Genomic DNA, 27,625 nt, shown 5'->3' with positions numbered 1-27,625 from the left:
ACATTAGATAGATCCGGTTAATTTCCCCAGATAAGAAGATGGGTCAAGACAATAATGACAAATGTGATTCTCAACACGTAGACTTCACGTGACGATCTTGACCTTTGTCCTTGAATACATTTTGTATATAAACCAGCATCCCGGAATACGGATTCATACAACATCTAACTATTATTTACAGAGAAATCTCGAGCGTCAAGGATGAAGACTGCTTTTGTCTTAGCTCTGGTTTTGCTGATTGCTGTAATAGGTATGTAAAATAATGCCATGCTAGAAGCATCTGCTCTATATTCTACAATATCTGTGTGCAAACTACCTTTTGCTAAAAGGTTCATACACGTTCTGGCTTACTTTAATATAACAATTAGCAGCCCTTCTATCTGAGCCATTACTCATTTCCATAATCAAGTCAGATTCAAACAGTAAGAAATATATTTAAACACCATTTTATATTGACACTTCATATTTGTTATTTAGCATCACATGTAATAAGATTGTAGCTTCAGAAGAAAGTCCTGACAATTTGATGGTGGGATTAATTATGCCTTATTTAGCCTGGGTGTCGAAACATTGGAGCATAATTTTGAATATATTCATAACTTAAGACCATGATAAAATTAAGTCCAGCTATTAAATACTGTTACTGAAGCTTCTACAGCAGAAATTATTTGGAGTGACTTCGTCTATGCTCTACATGGCCAAGTATTAAACAAGTATGTTAGACAAAAGGTATGGTTGCGCTGGATACGTCTTCGATATTAAATTAGAAATTTGCATTATTTGTCTTAAACGTTTTGGGACATTCATGTAAATATGTTAAAATGTCTATCGGGTAATTTGCATTTTACATATGTTTGATTGCCAGTTCGATTCAAAACTCTTTGCTTCTTTAGGCAGTTGTTTCTGACGTTACGTGATACACGCATTCTAATTGAAATAGACTTTTTTTTTCAGAACACAATTTTCAGCAAGACAGCAAAAGAAAATTCCGTCAATGAAATTTTCACGTTTTCCACTCGCGATGAAATAGGTTATGTAAATTCAAGAAGTGTGACCGTGTATGTAAATTCTTATTATATTCTTAATATAAGAATTGTTTCCAGTTCATATTCGCTAACATAATACCCTAATAGTTGTTCAGGAAACGAAGTTCTCATTCAGTGTAACCTATTTTTGAACAATGGAATTAGAGTTAAACTTCCGATAATAGTTCCTTTTAAAAAAAAAAGTTTTTGATACTTTAGATTGCAATGAAAATGAAGAAATACTGGGAACGACACTTTTCCACTTAACTGATACTTTCAATCACGGATTGTTGTTGCGGACTTCTTTTGCAAATTCTGCTCAAGAAACCTCAACCCAAATACAACAATACAAAGAATAAAAACTCTAAGGTAGGTACACAATAAGAATAACGGACAGTAAATTTGCCATCTGAGTAATATTTGACTTTCTCGTCAAGATTGTCACATTTTAAGTCTGACAAAGATATATATATATATATATATATATATATATATATATATATATATATATATATATATATATATATATATATATATATATATACGTTCAATATGGATTAGATGATTCTTTTCTAACAAAGTTTTATCTACAACGAGTCTTTTTTAAAGTTAATGTCTTTCTCCCTTGTTTTAGATATACCAGCTGTTGAGGCCGATTGGGGATGTCCATTAAATCAGAAAAAGTGTAACAGTCATTGTATAGAAATAAACTGCAGTGGTGGCTATTGTAAGCCGAGCAGTTTATGGTTGAAGTGCAAATGCATCTGTTGATTCTTCAAAGAGAGGTATGAATACTCATTAACCTACTGAATCATTAATCGATTGATTTATTAAAATGACTGAATAATTCATTTTTTCCTTCTTGTTCATCTGACAAAATTCAGGACTGTATGATCTCGCATGTCAATAGGTAAGTCAGTCTATCCGTTTAAGCTGTTCAGCAATTCAAGATTGCAAGTTTAGAGGAACCACTGGGTTTAATGTTTAAAAATATGTACAGCCCTTGTTAATATCAGGTATAATTGATGAAGGTATTTACATTTCTTTTATATACTGGCTATAACACTATGAATATCCTCCTAGGTTGTATAGTTAGTCGCACTGGAGGGTTTGACACGCGCTGCAACGACGATTTCACTCAGGATCAAGAAATTCACGAAATCACAAAGCGCGTAATATGTCTGCAGTTCTATCTATCAATATACCTATATAAATACCGCATCGGCTTTGGTATCAGCATATCACCACGGTTCTAGCACATGACTCCTGATTCAAAGTTGTCCATCTGTAGACGAATAACACGTTGCCACATGATGCCACTACAGAATAAGAAACATATTGGAAGTGGTACAACTATAAGTTAAGCATATTGGCATATCTTGGTTCGAAGTGGTACAACTATAGAATAATAACCATATTGGCATATCTTGGTTCGAAGTGGTACAACTATAGAATAATAACCATATTGGCATATCTTGGTTCGAAGTGGTACAACTATAGAATAATAACCATATTGGCATATCTTGGTTCGAAGTGGTACAACTATAGAATAATAACCATACTGGCACATCTGTCATGGTGTGCAGTAGTACAAATATAGCATATTAGCACACCAGTCATTATTTGAGGTGGAACAACTATAAAATAAGAAACATATTTGCACATCAGTCAAGGTTCGAAGTGGTACAACTATAGAATAAGAAACATATTTACACATCTGTCATGGTTCGAAGTGGTACAACTATAGAATAATAACCATATTGGCATATCTTGGTTCGAAGTGGTACAACTATAGAATAATAACCATACTGGCACATCTGTCATGGTGTGCAGTAGTACAAATATAGCATATTAGCACACCAGTCATTATTCGAGGTGGTACAACTATAAAATAAGAAACATATTTGTACATCAGTCAAGGTTCGAAGTGGTACAACTATAGAATAAGAAACATATTTACACATCTGTCATGGTTTGAAGTGGTAGTAGTGAAGGGGGACACTTTACGTACAATGGGAATTAGCATTAAAAACACCCTTGGGACACTTTACGTACAATGGAAATTTAACATGGAGAAAAATCGTGGGACACTTTACGTACAAGGGGAATTAACATGGGAATAAATCGTGGGATACTATACGTACAAGGGGAATTTAACATGGGAATAAATCGTGGGATACTATACGTACAAGGGGAATTTAAAATGGGATTTTTTTTTTTTTAAAAAAGTTTTTTTAAAATTTAAATTTAAATTTAAATTTAAAAAAAGGGGTAGGCAATTCAAAGACTATCTCTTTTCGAGAAATATGGCTGGCCCTGAAAAGGGCCTTTGGGTTTATGTTAATATGCCCTTAACATAGAGGGCATTTGCGACATCTTCTTTTCCTCAAACTTCGTCTTACAGCAGGGCCATACATCAGAGTCCTCTTGAGGCAACCTTGTCTCTCTATATAGACTCTTCTTATCCACAGGCTGCTGTTGGTCCTGTAGACAACGGTCCACTTGGATCGGACATACATGAGCATGTCCGTCCTGAACATCATTGTTGACACAAGGGTTGAAGATTCAACGTCGGTCCACATGTTGAGGCTCCGAGAATAGGTGAATCAATGCAGTGAACGGCGCTTATTTATAGGGACAGAAAGGATTGAAACGGATTGAGTTCATTCACCAATCCAAACACGCGTTACAGAATTCAGTCAGCCCGCATCCAATCCGAAGAGAGCAGTCTGTGACGTCACGTAGTCAATATAGATTCGCTAGCGCTTGTGTGCAGTCAATCTATGCGATAGTGATTCAACATGGCGGAAACTCAGAAAACGATCCAGTGGGGTGCACCAGCAGGGGAGACCGCCCAAGGGAACCCGGACTTACTTTCAGAAGAGGTGAATTGGGATTTTGTGGATTTTCTCTCCTCGCAAGAATTTGTTCCGGAACCTTCGTTACCTTCTTCATTACCACAAGTGGAGAATTTTAGACAGAGACAGAAAGAAGAATTGGAGAAATTTATACAACGACAAAAGGAAGCGGAACAGGCTTTTCTCCTACAGCAACAGCAGCAAGAAGAAGAGGTAAGAAAAAAACAACAGCAAGAAGAAGTAGCAGCAGCAAAGAAACAAGAGGGTGAAAATCAAACGGTCACGGTACTGTTGGACATTTTAGCGGAGTTAAGAAGTCTGAAACAAATGTATCAGACTTCTTTATCACGACCGAAGAGAATACGACCTTCCCGAGCCAAACATGTCAACCCTGTGACTAAGCCTACCGTACCACCCTTAGTGATTTCAACCCAATCATTATCATCATTACGCAGTCCAGAAGTAGGCCTTGGCCGTGGCAAAGGCTTAAGGCAGTTAAAATTGATTGCTTAAACTCACCCCTGCACCATGAAGAAAAAAAGGCCCTTTTCAGGGCCACCCACATTTCTCGAAAAGAAATACAATTTCAATTTGCCAATAACTCAAAAAAAACTCACCCATGTTACCCTTATAGTACGTGTCTGTGTATGAGTGCGTGAGTGTAGCTTCTTATTTTAAAATCAGAACTCAAAGACTCTTACCTTATATCATTCATTTATTCTTTTCTCCATTTTTACAATCCAATTCACAATTCACAACACAACACTTTAATAATAAGTTCATTGATTTCTTCTTTTCTCCTTGTTTAGTCTCTCTGTTTTTTGAATTTCTTCACCGTCACACTCTTTTCCGTAGGCTGGTCTGAAGAGAATTTTCTAATGACCCCTCGCAAAGCTCTGACGAAACGTTCCATCTGGTCAGTCTCTTCCATCGTTGTGCTCGGCTTGAGAGTGAAATGAATAGTGAAAGGACAAGACACACACCCTTTTATATACGCTGGTCTGCTATGACTATAAAGTAGTTTATGGTGTTTGAACTTGAGTCATTTGACTTTTTGCTTTCAAGATGAAACGATCCCATTCATTCGAGAAGAAAGAAGAAGAAAGTAAGAGGCAGAAACGTGATCTATCGCCTCGTACCAGGGCTGAAATCTTGGCACAAATTCATGCCAGTGATTTTGAAGAGGACATGAGTGAACCAGAATCCGAACCCTCTAAACCAAGTTCACCACCCTTTGTCAACCCTGAAAAGTACTATTCCATTCGAGAGACGGAAAAGCGCTCCTCTAGAAAATTTAGAACCACGGCTTACAAATACACGGTGAAGTTTAAAGATTTCAAGGCTGAAGTGCCGTTAGAGAAAGCAGAAGTGTTCATCACTGAGGTGTGGGATTCTTTGCTCACTGCACTCAAGCGACAATGTCAACCCAAAGAAGACGATCGTTTGAGACTTTCCATACAACACGACGGTTTGAAATCCCCTGTTTGGATCGAGTTTAGCACCCCTGCAGAATTGACTGCTTCCAAAGTCATGGACAAGATTCAACACGTACAACAATCTAATGATCAGTTTGACATCACCGATGGTAAAGCTACACTGGACATGACCCACGTCTCTCCTCCTCAAGGGACAGGACGCAAAAAGATGTTATTGGTGGACGACCTTCGCAACACCAAAAAGAGTCTCGTCCGAATTAACAACTCTCATGACCAGATGTGTTTAGCCCGTGCCATCGTGGTGGGACGAACCTATGCCGACAAGAACGACACGGTAGAATGGAAAAGAACCTGGAACACTATTCAACGTTCCCATCGAGCCAAACAACGAAACGAAGCAGAACTCCTGTTGCAACAAGCTGGCCTGTCCAAAGACACACCCTGTGGCATTCCTGAGATGCAAAAATTGCAAGATGCCCTAGCTCCACGCTACACCTTGAAAGTGCACCCTCAAGAAGTGCGCGGACCTCTGTTGTTTCGAGGCCAAGACTTTAAGGACGGAAAATACATTCATGTCTATTATCACGATGAACATTTCGATACCATTACCAGTATCACCGGATTCCTGAAATACGGTTATTACTGTGAGAAATGTGACCATGGTTATAACAATCGAGAGCAACACAAGTATTGTGGATCGAAATGCACAGGATGTTTGGCCTCTTCACCCTGTCTGAGCGAAGAACCAGTGCCTTGTTCCACTTGTCTGCGCACGTTTGTCAGCCCTACCTGTTACCAACAACATCTGAAAACGCAAGGTTCACAGAAGAAATGCGCTTGTCAACTGCTGAGATTGTGCTCTACGTGTGAACAAGTCATACGTACCAATAATACCAAGGCACACGTATGTTCAGGAAAGAAAAAATGTCACATTTGTCACCACATCGTGGACTTGGAACACCAATGTTACGTGCAAAAATACCAACCCCCACCAGAGAAAGAGGACGGTCACAAGAAGAAAAGCAATTTCATCTTTTTCGATTTCGAATGCATGCAAGAAACCGGCATTCACATTCCTAATTTCTGCGTGGCTCATCGAGCGTGCGAGAAGTGCATTCAAGAACCTATCTTCAGTCATTGCCCTCACTGCAGCAAGATACCCGGAGGGCGTGAAAAAATCTTTCGGGGACCCAACACGTTAGCCGATTTTGCCCAATGGGTCTTAGACCCCGTCGACAAGACGTGGAGCCAAGAGGACATCGAACGTTACCGAGATTGTCATCGCCATGCCACAGTGATGGCTCACAATTTCTCCGGATACGATGGACAGTTTCTTTTGAGGTACTATACGGAACAAGGCACCGAGCGTCCTAAAGTGACTTTGAACGGAGCCAAAATCATTTTCATACAAGTGGGACAAGTACAGTTTAAAGATTCGATGAGCTATTTGGCCATGCCTTTGAGTCGAATGCCTAAAACGTTTGGAATGACAGAAATGGCTAAAGGGTACTTTCCACACTTTTTCAATACGAAAGCCAATCAACACGCCGTTCTACCCCATTTACCTGAGGCTCACTATTACGACCCCGACAACATGCGTACCGAACAAAGAGAAGCTTTCTACGCTTGGTACCAGGCTCACGCCTCGGACCCTTTCGACTTTCAGGAAGAAATGCTAAAGTATTGTCGTTCCGACGTGGACATTTTACGACGTTGCTGTGGAAAATTTCGAGAACTGTTCATGGAACACGGAGGGGTCGATCCTTTGAAAGAAGCTTGCACCATTGCCAAAGCGTGTTCCTTAGTGTATCGACAACGATTCATGCCTGAAAACACCGTGGCTGTCATCAGCCCTCAAACGACCCACTTTGTCAAGCGTCAATACTCGGTCAAAGCCCTACGCTGGTTACATTACTTGTGCGACAAGGAAGACAAGTGGATTCAGCATGCCCGCAACGGAGGGGGCGAAAAGACCATCGGAACGTATTCGGTCGATGGCTGGGACTTAGAAAACCCCAAGATCGTGTACGAGTTTAACGGTTGCTTATTTCACGGATGTCCCGTCTGTTACCCTGACCGTGGCACTAAAAATCAGTTTTTGCAACGAACCATGGAAGACTTGTACCAGGACACTTGTCAGCGACGCCTAAAGTTAGAACAGCAAGGATACCAAGTGGTGGAAATGTGGGAACACGAGTACGATCACCGTATGAAAACCGATCCCGAGTTTAAACGCCTCGTGGAAAGTTACCAGTTCATGGACCCGCTGAACCCGAGGGATAGTTTGTACGGAGGAAGGACCAATGCCACCTGTTTGCTGTACCAAGCCGACGAAGAGAACGGAGAAGAAATCAAATACTTGGACGTGTGTTCGCTGTATCCCTACGTGTGCAAATATTGTCGCTTTCCTGTAGGGCACCCGCAATTGCTGACGGAACACATCGACCTGAAAAACATTCGACAATACGAAGGCTTGATCAAGTGCAAAGTTTTGCCTCCCACGAACCTATACCATCCCGTCTTACCTCACCATTGTCAAGGCAAACTGATGTTTCCCTTGTGCCGTACTTGTGCCGAAACGTGCAACCAGGACCAACCTTGCCATCACAGCCAGGAAGAACGGTCCTTGACGGGAACCTGGGTCAGCGTGGAATTGTTCAAAGCTCTGGACATGGGATACCAACTGTTAGAAGTGTACGAAATTTGCCACTTTCCCAAGACACAACAGTACCGCAAGGGTGACCCCACGCAGAAAGGCATTTTCGCCGACTACGTGGATGCCTTTTTGAAACTGAAACAAGAAGCCAGCGGCTATCCTTCCTGGTGTCACACTCCCGAAGACCAAATACAATTCAAAGAGAAATATTACGAACAAGAAGGTATCACTTTAGACCACATCGAGAAAAACGAAGGCAGGCGATCGTTTGCCAAAGTGATGTTAAATTGTTTGTGGGGTAAAATGGCACAACGACCGTGTTTACCCAAGACGGAATATTTGACAGAACCTTCCCGCTACTTCCAGATGATTCACGACAAAACCAAATACATGAAACACGTGGACGTCGTTCGAGAGAATTTGATCTTGGTCAATTACGAAGAAGATCTGGACTTTGTACAAGACGACCCTTTTGGAAATGTCATCATTGCGGCTTACGTGACAGCCCATGCTCGCTTAAAATTGTACGAAGCTTTAGAACTGTTAGAAGAACGCGTCCTGTACTTTGACACGGACAGTTGCATTTACATCCATCACCCGATTCAACATCACCCTAACATCGAAGGAGACCGTTTAGGAGCCTGGACAGACGAGCATCCCGACGACAAGATTCTAAGTTTTGTCAGTGGCGGTCCCAAAAATTACGGCTACGAATACCGTGACAAACAAGGAGAAGTGCACACGACGTGCAAAGTGAAAGGACTGACTCTGAATTATCGTACCAGTCGTGTGGTCAACTTTCGGGTATTGAAAGAAGCCTTGCAATCGGGAGAGGATGGAAACTTTAAAGTGACCACTTACCAACCGAACAAGATTGTACGTTTACCCACTCACCACATCGTCAGTCGGCCCTTGGAAAAAGTCTATCAAATCGTGTACCAGAAGCGAGTTCGACTTCCCAATCATTTCACCTTACCGTATGGACACGTTGGTATAAAACATTGGTTGTAAGAGTATAGTTACCCCACCAGAAAGATGACTTCGCCACAGCAAGAATCGAGTGAGAAACCCGATGAGAACTCCAAGTTCAAACCCTACCATTTTTCAGTCTTCTTACCTGACTATTGTGATTGTGCTCGTCGATTGGACACGTTTCAGAAATGGCCTACGGATAGGGAAGGATTACCTTCTTCGCATGTTTTAGCTAGAACAGGATTTGTCTACTTGGGACCTGAGTCAGGATTGGGATACGAGGTACAGTGTTTCGCTTGTGGATTGAAGTTACGAATGGATCTATGTATCTATAAAGATTCAGCTATTCTGGAACATACTCGATGGTCTCCGCACTGCCCTTACCTTTCTATGGCCTTTCCACCCATCGCACTACGGTACAATGTTGACGGTACCTTAGAGACGGTACCTTCCGAAACAAGACATAAAAAACGTAAAAAAGGAAAGATGTACAAGCTGGAGACTGCATTGCGACTAGTATAAAAAGGGGCTATGGTCAAGATCGATAGTTCATTGTGACTACCAAGACCGAGCGAACAAGATGAATACTTTGAAAGAGACATCGTTCCAGTTTGGGGATTGTAAAAAAGTTGTATCTTCCTCTAGTGTGACTAATATTGGATGGATAAGACCCAGGCATTGCGACGGAAAATGTCCGGAAGGAAACTGCGATTGTCCATGTGGTTACCATTGTAATTGCGTAGCGGAGTTTGCAGACGAGTGCGATTGTGAGCCTTGCGATGGGACCGATGCTGTACCTTGTGACCTGAGCGATGCCGTAAAGCATCATGGGAACTTTAGTGCCCCTACCCCTGTCATGGAAAGTGCTGTGCGTGTCAAACCTGTGGGATGCGAAAGCGATGCTGCTCGTCCTCTTGGACATTTTACTGGGTTTCGTTTTAAAGGGGAATGTCGACCTTCACGTTTACCTCCCTACGGATGTCATCCAGCCCTGAGCAAACTCCTGCCCATGTCACTCAACCCTCATCGAAACGAACCTGTGAAAAACGAATATTCGTTTCCTGTGCGTTTGTCGGAATACTGCGACTTTGAAAATCGTCTTCAATCGTTCAAAGGAAAATGGCCAAAGTATCTGGGAGGACCGACCCCCGAAGAATTAGCCAGAGCCGGATTTTTCTACTTGGGCGAAGGAGATAAAGTCAAGTGCTTCAGTTGCAGTGTGTCACTTCACCACTGGGAACCGCAAGATTCAGCCTACGTAGAACATGCTCGATGGTCACCGAATTGTCATTACTTACCTTTAGTGGGACCGAGACATTGAAGTAACTTTTTACCATAATAATCTGTTCATGGATACTTTACAAGAGAACATTCGTGCTTTGCCTGTGGAGTTGAGAGAACACATTTATCGAGAACTGGTCAAAATACAAGTGAAACGTAAAGAACAATTGCATCCGATACGTCACCGGTGTTTGAACCACTGGTACCTGAAGGCTATACAAGGACTGATTCAATTGAAAGTGTTCCATCGGACAGACATTGATCAACGATCCTCTAGTTTTAAAAAGGATTGGTTTGGTATGGACGATTGTAGTTACATCATTGTAAACGTACTGCATCGAATTCCAGAGGAAGAGTTAACGAATTACCAACATCTTGAACACAATGTCAACTTGGTGAAAGAGGAAACTTCTGAACGAATTGTAATGTGTAGATTAGTGACTCAACGATTTAAATTCGACACTGAAGTGAAACCATGTTTGTGTAAAGAGTACATTTCTTGTGTCAGACCAAAGAGGATTTAGTATGACCTATTCATGGATACTTTGCTAGAGAACATTCGTGCTTTGCCTGTGGAGTTGAGAGAACGCATTTACCGAGAACTGATCAAGATACAAGTGAAACGCAAACTCAAAGTGATTCATCCGTTTTTAAATTATGCTATGTTCCAAAGTACAAGAAGACTGATTATGAGTGGATATTACATTAGACACAAAGTTAAACGAGGCTATTGGTCACCACCCAACGATTCCAAAAACAGTGTATATACTTATGGATACTTTACAAGAGTACATTTTGGGCTTGCCTGAGGAGTTGAGAGAAAGGATTTACCGAGAGCTGGTGAAAATACAAGTGAAACGTAAAGAACAATTGCATCCGTTACGTCACCAGATCTTTAACCACTGGTACCTGAATGGTATAAGAGGACTGATTCGTCAGAAATTTTTTCACTGGTCAGACCTTGTTGAATACTTTCAGTATATAAATGATGATGATGGGCTAGACGTTCGTAATTTTGGTTACTTGGAGATTCACTTACTGCAACGTATTGAGGAAGACGAGTTAAAGGATTACCAACATTTGTTACATGGAATCTGCTTAGAAAAAGACGAAACATCTAGACAAACTCTGGCGTTTCAGTTACAGTATGTAACATTTAAATTCCCTACTGGAGATCGAACGTGTTTGGTTAGAAATTACCTTTATTGCTTCCGAAACAAAGACACTATAAAATCAAGTTGCCATGCCACGGATTATGTCACATATCATTCAACAGATTCCGTGGAAGGAACTCAATGACCATATTCAAACCGTGGATCATTACCATCAATTATTACAAGAACTGTATCCGTTCAATTTGGGACGACAAGTGGTGTGTGTCTTAGTGACTTGTTTTTTGGGATTTCGTTTACCAGCCGATTCTTTGTGGACTCTTTACGATCAGTACTTACCACCTCCATGGCCTTAAATGGTCACGAAAAGCTCCTTTTGCTCAAAGCCTTGCGTTTTCATCTGGATACTTCTCGACCTCAACAGGAAAAAAAGATTCGTCAACTTTTAGCTACCCAAGACGTGTATGACGATGTGTGTGTAGCTTGTGACTTACATCCCCATTGGACAGATGTTCGTGATTGGAAAAAGGGGGGTTTTGAGGCTTGGACCCAAGAAGTGGCCCAGTATGCACAAGAGTTGTTCAAGGAAAAAAGTTACTTTTCAACCTGTGTTAGTGACGGCGCCAGAAGAACCCGTCACCGAGAACAACCACTCGCTTCAGGACAGGACTGTCATGGACATGCCTGAAAGGTCATTCCGGGAGGACACTTGTGTGACAATACCTCATGTAGAGACTGTAAGAACATTACACACTGTCCCTAGGACATCTTGGTTACCCAAAACATGTTGTACAGACACTTGTTTATATTCCACTTTGATCGCTTTGCTGTGTTTTATATTCCTGTACATCACTATTTGGGTTGTATGTATTTTTGTCTTTCGTGTTCATATTTGAAACATTCAATAAACGTGTTCTGAAAAAGTATATAAACTCTTGTCTTGTTTGTTTTTTCGTGTCACAAGTGACATTTCTCATACCATGGCTACCTCTGCTGTCTCTGCTCCCTCTTCCTCTACTGTCAAAGTCATCGACGAACACTTAGATCGTGCCAGTTGGGAGGCTTTGTATCTTCGCCATCCCTTTAACATGCTCATTGCTGGACCTAGCGGTTCAGGCAAAACCGAATTCGTCAAACGTTTGATCGAACATAAACATCATTTGATCGATCGGCCCCCTCAACGGATCGTGTGGTGTTACAAAGAGTGGCAATCGGCGTACAGCCTCTTGCGAGAAAGTCAAGGCGATTCCATCGTGTTTGTGGAAGGCATTCCTAAAGAAGACGACGGCATCGTCTCTGACTCCCGTCTAACCCATTTGGTCATTTTCGACGACATGTTAGGAGAAGACAAAGAAGAAATTAAATTGTGGTTCACGCGCAAAGGGCATCACCGTAATGCCAGTGTCGTTTACATCACCCAAAATTTGTTTCAACAAAGTAAAGCCCATCGCACCATCAGTCTCAATGCGCATTACGTGGTCTTGTTTAAAAGCCCTCGAGATAAATCGCAAGTGCAAGTCTTAGCCAAACAGTTAGGAACGCCTTGGCTGACTCAGGCGTACGACGATGCCACTCAAACGCCACACGCCTATTTACTCGTCGATTTGAAACCTACGACCCCCGAGGATTTGCGATTTCGTACCCACTTGTTTCACCACTGGTGCCAAGACGGAGGGCCTGTCCTGTACACGTCTCCGTCCTCGACTTCATTTCACTCCCCATGAAAAAATCTATAAAAACCTCAGACCCTTTTTCGTCTGTCTCACACAGTGTGAACATGACGTCCCTTCAGTCGCATCTTCCCGTCAAATTGATTCGTGCCTTGTATGGCATCAGCCGAGAAAAAGATCCACAAACACGAGCTCGTGTCTTAGAAGCTAGTCTCAAAGAAGTCTTACGATGGTTCACGGTGACGGCACGTCAATTACTCCAAGGAATCATTCAGATTCCTCATCAAACCCAACGCTTTTTCGATCGAAACAAAGTCGCTTTGGTCCAACTGGCCGATCCCCGCATCGACACTCAAACCAAAAAACAAATCATTTTGAAACCTGGAGGGAGCGGTACTCTAGGAGGGGTCATCATTCGCTCACTCTTAAGATGGGATCCTAATGCCCCCAAAGTTATCCCCAAGACAAAAGTCCAACGAAGCCCCAAGAAGAAAAAGAAAAAGACCAGGTCCCCAAGAAGAATAACTTCTCCAGTGGCAGGGCCCTCCTCTTACCAGACACCACCACCATCACCCCGGAAAAAGAAAAGAACCCCCCAGAAAAAGAAACAGAGAAAAAGTCCCCAGAAAAAGAAAAGTCCACAGAAGAAGAAAACTAGTCGCAAGAGAGGCACTTCGGCCAGGACGCAACCTTACACTCGCAAGCCACGACCTGCCACAGCGTCTCCGGCAGCCTCACGTTTGTCCACTTCTCCGTTGATGTCACCAGGAACTGAAGAGTACTTGGAGACGTTGATTACACCAAGAACTTCTCCGTTGATGACCCCCAAAAGAACTTCCCCAGTGGCAGGACCTTCCAATTTAGCGGCAGTGGCTGCTGCTCACAAAGTACCTTCTCCCAAAATCAAAGTCCAAGAAAGATCGGGCATGTTACAAAGTTTACTGGATTTGTCCAAACAAGAACTGGCTCGATTTAGTCCGTTACGTACCCCTGCACGACGTGTCATGCCTGTCCTCAAACTGATAAAACGTAAAGACAATCAGTGGCGACGCGTTCCAGTATAAAAAAGGCCTGTGACCGAGTAGGGTATCAGTGTTTTTCGGTGCTCCCGAAGACTCAAAGATGTCACCCTCCAGAAAACCCCAAGGAAAGAAAAGGAAAGGACTGCCACCACGTTTAGCCAAACATGGGGACATGTTATCTGTCCTGTCCAAAGCTTCTCCACCCCTACGAAAAAAACTCATTCAAACAGCCTCCAAAGAGGTCATCGATACCGTGTGCGAATGTTGTTTGAACGTTTTGAAAGGCACGATCCCTTTGTCCAAACACCAGAAACAATGCTTAAGCAAACATCGTCACGTTCTTCGCCAAATGGTTCGAAAGAAAATTCCCATTCGTCAAAAAAAGAAGATGTTAGTGCAACGTGGAGGCATTTTGCCCCTCTTGTTAGGTCCCATACTGAAAGGAGTCTTGGGAACCATGTTGGGAGGACTGATGGGAGCAAGATAAAAAGGCCCTCGGAAGTCCCAAAATCTCAGAATCGACCCCTGACAACCCCATGGAAGGACGAAAACTAGCTTTAGTGCCTTACAAAGGATGGATGGAATACCATCGGTGGCAAGAACAACGCACCCCGCATTTACCTCCCAATCCCAATTTGAGCGAGATGTCCCAGTTACAACACGAATTGCAATCCTTGCTGGATCGCCAAGATTTGTCCGAAACAGAAAAATCGCAAAAGTACGGTCAACTCTTGCAACGACTGCAACTCTTTCACCAGAAAGCTTTAGACGAAACAGCTCTACCCACTTTGAAAGATTTTAAGACCTTGATGAAAAGTCCAGCACCATCACCAGTACCAGTACCAGTACCACCAGTACCCGTGACCAAGACAGAAAAAGAAGAAGAAGAAGAAGGGTTTCAAACTCCACCAGAAAAAGTACGCAAGTTAACAACACCACCTACCTCCAGAATTGGATGGATTAAAAAGATGATGGCCACCCCTTCTTCCTCACAAGAGAAAAAGAAAGTGAAGACAGAAGTGAAGACAGAAGTGAAACAAGAACCGATATCCCCTGCTCAGACATCCTCCTCCTCTTCGACACCTATTGCTGGTCGCACACGCAAAGCCTTGCAATCCAAGAAAATACCCCAAGAGAAAAAGAGTAGCCTCTTCCAAGAGTGGGTGCCTTATTAAGACACCAATCAACACAAAAAATGGAAAAAGTCTTAGCTAGCATTTACTACGATCCCTCCCATCCTGCAGGTTACGCAGGAGTTCAAAAATTGTATCGTGCTGCCAAAACGCGACTGAAAAGTCTCCGTTTACCTCAAGTGCAACGATGGTTACAAGAACAAGCTACCTACACTTTACACAAACCCATTCGACGCAAGTTTGCCAGAAGTCGCACGCGAGTGGAAGGCATCGATCATCAATGGCAAGCCGATTTAGCCGATGTCTCTCATTTGGCCAGCTACAATCGTGGTTACAAATATTTGTTTTGTGTCATCGACATCTTTTCCAAATTTGCCTGGGTCGTGCCCTTGACTTCCAAATCCAGCAGCGAGTTAGTGCGAGCCCTGCAACGGGTGTTGAAACAAAGCGGTCGTCGCCCTCTTCGATGGCAAACGGACAAAGGCACCGAATTTCTGAACCAAGCTTTCCAAAAAGAATTAAGGAAACGTGACATTCATTTTTTTACCACCGAGAATCCCGAAACCAAAGCCAGCATCGTGGAACGTTTTCAACGCACTTTGAAAGAACGCATGTGGAAATATTTTACGCATCACCACACTCTGAAGTACATCGACATCTTACCGCACCTGGTGCAAGCGTACAACCAATCTTACCATCGAAGCATCGGACGTGCCCCGCAAGACGTGACTCCCGACAACGAAGTGCTGGTGTTTGAGCGTCTGTTCGGTACGTCTCCGACGAGGGCTGTCCCCAAGAAAAGTGGAGAGTTGACCGTAGGAGATTGGGTGCGCATTGGCAAAACCAAACGCACTTTCGACAAAGGTTACTTACCTAACTGGACGACCGAATTGTTTCGCGTCACTGGACGAGTACATGGCCGTCATCCTGCCGTCTATAAATTGGAAGACATGAACGGAGAAGTACTCAAAGGAACGTTTTATTTGCCCGAGTTACAACGTGTCACCAAAAAAGAAGACGACGTGTACGACATCGAAAGCATTCTCGAACGCAGAACCCGTAAAGTGGGCAAACGACGTGTCAAAGAAGTCAAAGTACGTTGGAAAGGATATCCACCCAGTTTCGATTCTTGGATCGACGCTTCGCAAGTCATCGACTATAAAAAGAAGAAGTCACCATCATGCCCTTTCACACAGCAGCAGACGCAGCTACGTCGACCACTCCTTCTTCCCCTAGTTCTTCTGTGCAAGATTTACAAAAACAACCCTTGTGGGTGTGGTGTGGAGAACGTGTGCCTAAAACGCAAATCGTCTTTTTCTGCCAAATCTTCGTGGTGTATTGTGTCATCGGGGCAGCCATTGCCAATTTGAGTTTGCAACAAGGAGACAAACAATTGTGGACCATTTTATTGAGCAGTTGCATCGGTTACCTGCTTCCCAATCCCTCCCTGAAATTCTCCTCGAACGGGAACGTTGTGTCCAGTGCCAGTGCCAGTCACCACTCCAACAACAACCACAACCAGAACCCCATTTTGGGCGGAGACACGCCTCTGACGTCCAGTAATATCCCCTCGGACAGCCACAGAACTCTAGAATTATGAGTCACCAAAACCAATTTTACTTAACCTTACCCAGTGACAGTTCCATGGAGGTGTTTCCCAATAACACGTTGTGCTGTTACACAGCCAAATTACCTCAAGCCATCCCCTTAGATCACGAAGCCCATTGGGAAGTGGCTTTAGTGGAAATGATTCACCCAACCCAAGTCCACAATGTCATTGCCCAGCAAAATTGGTTTAAGGTGGAAGTTCATGACAAACAATTGCAAGAGGAGTTGGATAAGATTGGCACATCTACCAATAAAACCTATGATGACAAAACTAAAACGACCACCTACAACTTGTTCATTCCCCCAGGCTATTATTTCAGTGGTCATCATTTGGTCAGCGCCATAACCTCTAGGTTTAATGGCGTGTTCCATAAAGCTTTGAGTAATGTCCAAAAAAGTGTCACCCTGGAATACCACAAAATAGCTCGTCGCTTTCTGATGAAATTTTCTGAGGGGTCCAAAAAATTCATGTCTTTCTTATTTTGTCCTGAATTGTTTGACATATTGGGCGGTGACACGGAGATGAGAATGGTCATGATGAAGAAAAACGAATTGCCAGTCATTTCCGACAACGATATTTTTGCGAGGTATTTTCGTTTCCCGGTAGAACTGAACCAAGGACTGAATTTGATCTTTGTGTATTCCGATGTGGTGGAATACAACGTGGTGGGACACACCTCCGTGCCGTTACTGCGTGTCATTCCTTTCAAAGTGGATTCTGCCACAAACGCTGACGAGGAAGGTGGAAACACTTACCACGTACACCGCGAATTTGTCCATCCTCACTATTTACCCGTCAGCAAGTCGTATTTGGACACGGTCAACATTACTATAAAAGGAGATTTGGGACAAAATATTCCATTCACCAAAGGAAAAGTCACGGTGAAACTCCATTTTCGAAAACGGTTCTCTCACGACTCGTAAGCAAGTCATGTATCCAGTGTACCAAGGGGTGGCTCGACAGCGAGGACACGGTTTAGGAGACATGTTAAAATCGGCCTTTCGTTCGGTGGCCCCAGTGTTGAAACCGATGGTGACACGCGGATTGCACGCCTTGAAAGATGCGGCACTGACACAAGGCAAAGAATTTCTCCAAAATGTCATCATCGACAAACAAAACCCTAAAGAAGCCTTCATGAGGGCAGGCAAAAATGTCTTGCTGCAAACGGGCAAAGACATTTTGGGTCGACGAGACACACCTATAAATGCCCTGCACGCTACCGAGTCAGGCATTCAGCAAGGACAAGGCAGAAAGAGACGACGAAGAAGAAAACACCCTTTCACCAGACTTCAAGCGAGAAAGGCCAAGAAAAGAAAAACCGTTCGAGACTTAGACGTTTTCGATTATTGAGGAAGAACAAAAAATGATGCACCGAGAGTCTTGTGCTTGTTCCAAGACGGAACTGGATATGTTTGCCATGCCCCCCACCATGATGACGTTGCAAGAATCCCAGTGGGTGGAATTTCATCCCGTCTCCTCATTGACGGAATCAGCTCCCATCGAGTTCGAAATCAAAGGACAACCCGAAGATTACATCGATCTGAATAGCAGTTACCTGTATTTGAAAGTCAAAGTGATCAAAACTGACAACACCAATCCTGGAGCCAATGATAGGGTAGCGCCTGTCAACAATTTCATGCATTCCTTGTTCAGCGAAGTGGACTTGTACTTGAATAACAAACTGGTCAGTAGCAGCATGGATACTTACCCGTATCGCGCCTACCTGGAAAATCTCTTGACGTACGGAAAAGAAGCCAAGAACACTCATCTGGATGCTTGCGTGGTATGGAAACCTGACACGGCCGGTGCAAACACGTTTACCGACACAGCCCTGACAGAAGATGACAATCTTCACAATGTGGGGTTTAACACACGTAGAACTAAAATTCTGCAAGGGCGAAGTTTAGAACTGATGGATCGTTTGCATTTGGACATGTGGTTACAAGAAAAGTATTTGCTGAACGGAGTGGATATCCGTCTGAGACTGAATCGTAGCAGTGCCGCTTTCCATTTGATGGCCCATAACAATGAATACAAAACTGTTATCCAAGAAGCCAAGCTCTACGTGCGTCGCGTAGAAGTGTTACCTAAAGTGGGAAACGATATCAGTCAAACGTTAAGCAGAACAACCGCCAAGTATCCCATACGACGCGTAGAAGTAAAAACCTTCACCATTCCTACTGGACAGCGATCCATGATCGAAGATCATCTGTTCCAAGGACAGTTACCCAAGCGTTTGATTGTTGGTATCGTCAAGAATACAGCCTTCAACGGAGTCCACAACGAAAATCCTTTTGAGTTTAAGCATTACAATGTGTCCAAGATCGAAGTCAGTCGCGATGGCAAGACCTTGTGTACCCGACCTTTCGAGCCTAACTTTGCCCAGAAGAATTACTTGAGATCGTACTTGTCCCTGTACGAAGCCACCGGCCAGTTAGGAACCAACACCAGTCACGGCATTGAGTACGACGATTATGACGGAGGCTATGCTTTGTGGGCTTTCGATTTCACTCCAGACCAAGGCAGCGACGAGGGACATTTCCACCCTATAAAATCTGGCCAGATTCGTGTGGAAATTCAGTTTGCGAGTCCACTGGAAGCAGGGAACACAGTGAACGTCATCCTGTATGCCGAATTTGATAATACGATAGAAATCAACAGTTTAAGAGAAGTCATCCTAGATTACTAGAAGCCATGGAAGACTGTTATCCCTCTTTACCTAGTGGAGAAACTTTGGAGATGGAATGTAAGGAGACCGTGGAAAAAGAAGAAGAAGTGATCATGATGAAATCGAGATGGCCAGAACAAGAAGCCCATTTAGTCTCCTGTTTTGCCAAACACTTGGTCGACAAAATGACGGAATTGATCAAGAAAAATTGTTATGGATGTCAAAACGATCATCCCAGTCAAATTCAACACGATAAATGCCTGATGTTAAGTCAAGAAGAAAAATTGGACGAGTATCTGGACGAAGCTTGGAGTCTCATCTCGAACAAAGACGTGTTGCACCAGTGGTATAAAGACTTGCGTGAACATTCTTGTCCACCATTAACCACTCAAGAGATCCATCGTATCGAAGCTCTCCTGAATCAGAGTGAGGAAACAGAACGAATAACCGTTTATTCGTCAGACATTTTCAAGCAAAAAGTCAGGATCGAATTGACGACTTATTATTACCTGTGAAGAAGAAAACAAACACAAATCAATGGATACCTGGGAACTTTATTACCTTTTGAACCACAGTTCGTATACGTCTTCTTGGAATCCCGTCGTCTGTGCTAAAGATGAACTCCCTCATCGCAAACCTAAAGACCATCAAGCTTACGTGATCAACACGGACGAAAGTCATCTCCCAGGAACCCACTGGGTAGCCGTCTACTTTCCTCAAGAAGGATGTGTGGAATATTTCGATTCGTACGGATTGCCCCCTTTGGAAGACGATATCATTGACTTTATGAGAAGAAATGCTCAAACCACCCGATTCAATAACGTGAAATTACAAGGCACAGATTCCTTGGTGTGTGGACAGTACTGTGTGTATTTTCTGCATCATCGCAGCCTGGGCTATTCCTTAGAACATTTAGTGACTCATTTCGATCCTCGTTCTTCTGCTAGAAATGATGTGAAAGTAGATCGATGGTTTTGTGACCATTATGCTTATCTTTTGTCTCAAGCTAGGAAACGTAGTGTCCATCAATGGCCTAATGATTTCCAACAGTGGAAATCACAATTTCATTCACAACGTTGTCAGCCTTGTTTAAAGTAGATTGTATTGGAAGAAAAAAATGTTTGTGATTTGAAAAAAAAATTGTTTGATGTTATAGTGTTATATTATTGTTAAAAATGTTGTTGTTTAGTGTTAAGTGATTTTTGAATAAAAATGTTGTGTTTTGAAAAAATGCCTTTGTGGTTTGTTTAGCTATAAGAATGTTGGATTGATGCTCTTTCATTTCTTACTATCCCTCTCATGAACGTTGGGGCTCGAAAACCGTGTGGGGGATGTTTTCCTTCATGTCCGCGCTTTAACTTTAAGAACCGGGTTGTTCCCAGTCTAACCATCCATTGTCGACTCATCCTCCTACGAAGATGTGCTCCAAACTAGCTAAGCTCAACGAAGCCTACGTGAATTTGCATAGGGTCAGACACAGTCTGATACCGAAGCCAGAAGAAATAGAGAATGTGAGAATGTTAAAAATCACTGAAGACCTGATAGAAGAGCTCTTCAGAGAAGAAATGAACAGGGAGAAAGAAGAATGGACAGAGAAGTACAGACTTCAGAGACAGCAGCAACAGCAGCAACAGCAGCAACAACAGCAACAGCAGCAACCTGAAACTGACAGAGGCTTTGTCGATTGTCGTATCGACACCAAAGAATTCTTCTTCTCTTTCCGAAGAAGCAGACCTATCGCCAGAAAGTCTATCCTCAGAGGACATCGCATTCTTAGAAACTAAAAAGAATGCCATAGCAAAAAAACAAAAAAAAAAAACCAGCCCTTTTCAGGGCTACGCAATACTCTAGAAAAGAAATAACAATCCATTTGCCAATGTGTGTAGGTAGAGTAGTATGAAAATAAACACTAACTCTTTCTTAAAAAAATGTGAGGGTATGAGTTTGTGTGATTGTGTTTGTAAGTGATAAAGTAGGTTGGTGTGGATAGTAGATTAAAATGATGTTTGTTTTTTGGGCTGTTTGAGGTGTATATTTTGGGTTAGATTGGATTGCTTTGCGTATGTGGATAGTCTATTGAAGTGATGGGTAGCATAAAAAAGTGAGCGAGTGTTTCTTTTAGGTCCGCGCGTTGTTGTTTCTTGGTCATGATCTAGGTAAGATGAATTTTATGTTTTTAGGGGATGTTTTCCTTCACGTCCGCGCTTTCAGTATAAATTGAAACTCGTTCGACAGTCCAGCTACCCTTGTTGATTGATCAACACCAAAAATGAACACGAGACTGGAGAAACTGTTGGAACTTCATGTGCATCTGGAATATGCCAGGCGCATATTAAATGAACTGGCCGCTGAAGCCATTGTGGAGGAGGGAAGGATAAGAGAGGAGGAAAGAAGAAAAAAAGAAGAGGAGGAAAGAAGATATAAAGAAGAGGAGGAAAAGGAGAGAAGAAAAAATTTCAGAATCCCAGAGAGTGAAAATTGGGATTCTGAAGCGACATATCCTGCCTCTGCTCTCTCCCCCCAAAAGGTAAAAAGTAACTGGGGGATAAGATGTGTATGTGGCGCCAGGCCTGGAAGGTGCCACCATTAACCAGGTGTCCATGAAGTTCCAAACAAAACAGCCCTTTTCAGGGCTACCCAATACTCTAGAAAAGAAATAACTATTAATTTGCCAATGTGTGTAGGTAGAGTAGTGTGAAAATAAACACTAACTCTTTATTAATAGTGGAAGTGTATGTGTTTGCAAGAGCTCAGGTATGTTTGTGTGAATAGTAGATTATGGGTTTCTTAGCAAATGTGGAGAGTATAGTTAGGGTTATATTATATGAAATGAGAAAGTAGGGGGATGTTTTCCTTCACGTCCGCGCGATGTTTGGTCATCATCTAGGTAAGATCCATTTTATGTTTTAGGGGGATGTTTTCCTTCACGTTCGCGCTTTTCGTATAAGAACCCACAGTATTAGTTGTTCAAACCATTCTGCAAAGAATACAAAGAAGATGGCGTCAAACCAAATGGACAAATTACAAACCTTGCAAGACGTTTTAGACAACTTAGGAATAATGGAACAGATGCTATTAAGACTGGTTGAAGACCATTATTCCTATAGTCCCCATCGTGTGAAGATGGAAATTAATAACTTAAGGAAAGCAAAGGACAAGATTAGTGGTGTCATGAAAGAGATCAAGGAGGAGAAGGAGGATGAAGAGGAAAGAATAAGAATACGCAATTGGAACGAAAAAATTGAAAAAGAAGAAGAAAATGAAAAGAAGAAGAAAGAAGAGGAGGAAGAGAAGAAGAAGAAAGAAGAGGAGGAGAAGAAAAAAAAGAAAGAGAAGAAGAGTGTAGGAGATAAAATAAGAACTTGGTGGAGGAAAAGAAGAAATTAGAAGCAGAAGAAAACCCAAAGGCCCTTTTCAGGGCCAGCCATATTTCTCGAAAAGAGATAGTCTTTGAATTGCCTACCCCTTTTTTTAAATTTAAATTTAAATTTAAATTTTAAAAAAACTTTTTAAAAAAAAAAAAATCCCATGTTAAATTCCCCTTGTACGTATAGTATCCCACGATTTATTCCCATGTTAAATTCCCCTTGTACGTATAGTATCCCACGATTTATTCCCATGTTAATTCCCCTTGTACGTAAAGTGTCCCACGATTTTTCTCCATGTTAAATTTCCATTGTACGTAAAGTGTCCCAAGGGTGTTTTTAATGCTAATTCCCATTGTACGTAAAGTGTCCCCCTTCACTACTAGTGGTACAAATATAGAATAAGAAACATATTAGCACATCAGTCATTATTGGACGTGGTACAAATATAGAATACGAAATTTATTTGCACAGTAGTCAAGGTTCGAAGTGCCACAACTATAGAATAAGAAAAATATTTGCACATCTATCATGGTTTGAAGAGGTAAAAATATAAAATGAGAAACAAATTACCACATCAGTCTATATTCGAAGTGGTACAACTATAAATTATACATATTGGCATATCATGGTTCGAAGTAGTACCACTATAGCATAAGAAACACATTTGCACATCTGTCATGGTTTGCAGTGGTACAAAATAGAATAAGAAACATATTAACCGATCAGTCAATATTCGAAGAGCAAGAAACATATTATCACATCAGTCAAGGTTCGAAGTGATACAACTACAGAATAAGAAACATAATGGCACATCAGTCTTGGATAGAAGTGGTACAACTATAGAATAAGAAACATATTGGCACATCAGTCATGGCTCAAAGTGGTACAACTATAGATTAAGAAACATGGTATCACACCAGTCGTTGTTAGAAGTGGTACAACTATAGAATAAGAAAATTATTAGCACTTCAGTAATGGTTCGAAATGATACATCTATAGAATACAAAGATATTAACACATCAGTCATGGTTCGAAGTGGCACAGCTATAGAATTAGAACATATTGGTACATCAGTCCTGGTTCGAAGTGGAAGAACTATATAATAAGAAGCATATTAGCACATCAGTCATTGTTCGAAGTGGTACAGCTATGGAGTAAGAAACATATTAGCGCATCAGTCAAGGTTCGAAGTAGTACAACTACAGAATAAGAAACATACTGGCACTTCAGTCTCGGCTTGAAGTGGTACAACTATTGAGTAAGATACATCTTGGCACATCAGACATGGTTCGAAGTGGTACAACTATAGAATATGGAACATACTGGCACATCAGTCATTGGTTGAAGTGGTACAAATATAGAATTGGAAACATAATAGCACATTAGTCACTCTTTGAAATGCTGTAACTATATAATAAGAAAACTCTTAGCACATTAGTCATGGTTTGAAGTGGTACAACTATAGAATAAGAAACATACTGGCACATCAGTCTGGGCTCGAAGTGGTACAACTATAGAATAAGAACATACTGGCACATCAGTCATGGTTCGAAGTGGAAAAACTATGGACCGGGAAATATATTGGCACATCAGTCATGGTTAGAACTGGGAAAACTATACAGTAAGAAACATCAGTCATGGTTCGAAGCAGTAAAACTAATGAACAAGAAACTTTTCGGTTATTCAATAATGATATTAGCACATTAGTCTCGGCTCGAATTGGTACAACTATACAATAAGAAACATATTGACATATCAGTCATGGTTCTAAGTGGTACAACCATATAATAAGAAACATTACTCATAGTTCGAAGTGGTACAACTGTAGAATAATAAACATATTGGCACAGCAGTCATGGTAGGAACTGGTACAACTATAGAATAACATACATATGAGCACATCAATCATGGTTCGAAGTAATACAACTATAAAATAATATACATATTAGCACACCACTCATGGTTCGGAGTGGTGCAATTGTATAATGAGAAACATATTGGCACATCGGTGATGGTTGGAGGAGGCACAGCTATAGAATAAGACACATATTAGCTCATCTGTCTTGGTTCGATGTGGTAGAACTATAGAATAAAAAAAAAACATTAGTATATCAGTTATAGTTCGAAGTGGTACAGCTGTAGAATAAGACACATATTAGCACATCTGTCTTGGCTCAAAGTGATACAGCTATAGCGTTATAAAAAACATTGGCACATTCGACCTGCTTCAAACTGGTACAACTATTTAAAAAAAAGAAACATGTTAGTACATCAGAAGTAATATTATAAAGGATGAACAAGAATGGTAATCATATGCATTTAAACTCGACCTCACCCGAAACAAAACCCGAAACACCAACTTTTGGATCACTCTAATTAATTTATTAAGAAATACAACTTCTGCATACTGGAAGGTAGGGTAGAATATTTCTGCTAGAACATTTATATTAGAACAAATAATCCTCCTAAAGATATAATTCTTTAAAACGTAGCTGTCTTCACAATGACAAGTTTCTAGCTGATTAAATAATACAGAAATAACGTTGCAGGATTAAAGCGAATCTGACATAATCCACATTAACTTGAAATTCCTAAAATTATCAGAAGTACTGCTAGTCCGGAAGTCGTCGTCCCCCACCGCGATATAAACCACTACCGTCCTGGGAGGAAACGTCTTCATCGACACACACAGGTTCCACACCCCCCCCCAGTGTTCTATGAACCCCACCCCCGTAGAAAAACATGTAAACATGATTAAAGCCATGCAGTTTACGACACACATTTAAGTACGAATGCAATGATATACGTTGCGCCTGCAAGCACTTAAATTGGTTTCGTTGCATATTAAATAATTTCGTTAGAACTAATGTACGAGATTGAATTATAACAACTCGAACATTGCTCATTCAATGCATGCGACATATATTTGAATTCCATTACCTATCCAGTTATAAAAATGGCTAATTTGAAAAAGACTATATATAGTCTTTATGATAGCATGACGTTATATGACATGGGTCTTACCATCTGTAGAATATAGAATAAATCCAATATATGAAATAATTCTATCAAATAATACATATAGCGAAAAGGAATGCGATTGTATATTTCAAATATCTCAACAGCTGAAGAGTACTTCCGTAAAGGGTATTGGTGTATGCATTTTAAACACACAGTCAATACCTAGTTTGGTTGGGCAAAGCCCGTTGTAAGACATTTTGCCATACAGACATTTTGTTTTGTTCAGGAAGCCCACACATATAGTGGACAGCTTCCCGGCAAATCTCGTTATGTTGTGATAATACAGTAAAAATTAACTCTACAAGTACTCTGGTTTTGATGAAATCCATGTCCAGACAGCTTAAGACAATCGGTTTTCTCACGTCAAGCACTTTGCTCGTGCCGCATTGGGGGAAATGACAGTATTTTTAAATAGCTAAAGACGTAAATCAAACATTGTGGATTTTTTGGAGGAGAAAATACTTTGCTGTTACGAATACTGAAACGGTTATTTTTGGTGCTAATTAAATATTAGAAAAATGATTATGTGAGAAGAAATTTATGTTATTGCAAAACTGGAGTTTGTCTTGTTTGCTTGGCAAACCAAAGATCACGCTGTGTAACAGAAAACGTTATCTTTCACAAAATTAGGTGAACAGAAAATATTATCGTTAATATACTTTACCAGATTCTTTATAGTAAGTGTTATTTCCTAGACAGCTTGACTATAGGAAAATACCTTTCCTGTTGTATTTGAAAATGACTGATAACGTTGCTAACAATGTTCATTGTATCTCTAAAAGTACAGAATTTGTGATTTCTGTGAACACATTACAAGGAATCGTTCACTAACTAGTAACTTGATGATATTGAGATCTCCACGTAAACGAAGTTAATATTTTTTTGCGGTAATACCCTCATGTCGACTGACAATTCAAAATATAAAGTCTTTAATATTTGTGAGTGTAAAAAATTCTTCTTTTCATATTCAGTAGAAAATATATTTAACCTTCTTTGCTAGAAAACAAAATTTAAAGAAGTTTAGGGAATTCAATTTTTGAGCCATTTAAATTTAATGATTTCTTGACCCTGCCTTTAAGATTGCATAATACGCCGGAAGGTAAAACTATTTTCTGTGAAATCAATTAAGATGTTCTACAATTTTCTTTTTTTTCAGTATCGAGGTCTCTAGTCTGGAGTTTGAAAACAAGACAGCAACAAATATATAATGAAGTTTCCTCTGGTATCTGTATATTTGTTTCGAACCAAGTTACATTACATTTCATATTTAGAACACTAATAAAAAGCTTATTCACTCTGTTGCTGTTCTTCTTAGTATTGATCAGAAAATCACAAAGGCAGTACATCTATCAAGATGGTCATACATGCATCTATTTAACCATACTTTTATATTTAGATCATATTCCTAACTTTGTTCTACATTTGAGGGAAACTTGTTGCTATCCTGAAAGTAACACGTGAAGCAAAGCGCATATTAAAACACACATATTAACAATGGAAACTGAATTAGCTAGCGCACATAATCTGCGACAATTATTTCATAAAAGGATGGTATCATATTGATGATATTATTCACCTATCTGGCATAACCTATGTAAATACGTACTAGTGTAGATGATTAGAACGGTGTTTGTTTTCTTGACAATTGATGTGCTGTGAATTCAGCTTTAATCAAACATAAGAAACTTACCGGATGCTAGACACGCGTTTTCTTCTTTATTTTGATGTTTTGCTATTGTTACAGGGTATTTAATTGATGTACTGTGTATCTGATACTATTCGGTCTATTGTACC

General features: G+C 41.1%; 1 protein-coding gene across 1 annotated transcript; it reads left to right on the top strand.

Annotated features, from left to right (window-relative positions):
- The first annotated feature begins 109 nt into the window (after positions 1-109).
- On the top strand, positions 110-27,128 carry LOC149770078 (defensin Cg-Defm-like). Its single transcript, XM_089949425.1, has 3 exons — positions 110-250; positions 1,660-1,810; positions 26,988-27,128. Exons 1-2 carry the CDS (start codon positions 202-204, stop codon positions 1,794-1,796), a joined length of 186 nt encoding a protein of 61 aa, XP_089805551.1. The 5' UTR covers positions 110-201; the 3' UTR covers positions 1,797-1,810; positions 26,988-27,128.
- The last annotated feature ends 497 nt before the right edge of the window (positions 27,129-27,625 follow it).

This window comes from Sinohyriopsis cumingii, unplaced genomic scaffold (genome assembly GCF_028554795.1).
Source record: "Sinohyriopsis cumingii isolate HCF-2022 unplaced genomic scaffold, ASM2855479v2 utg002719l, whole genome shotgun sequence".
In the NCBI taxonomy this organism is placed as follows: domain Eukaryota; kingdom Metazoa; phylum Mollusca; class Bivalvia; order Unionida; family Unionidae; genus Sinohyriopsis; species Sinohyriopsis cumingii.
Note: the sequence above shows the minus strand (reverse complement) of the source record. Positions and strands in the feature narration are given on the sequence as shown.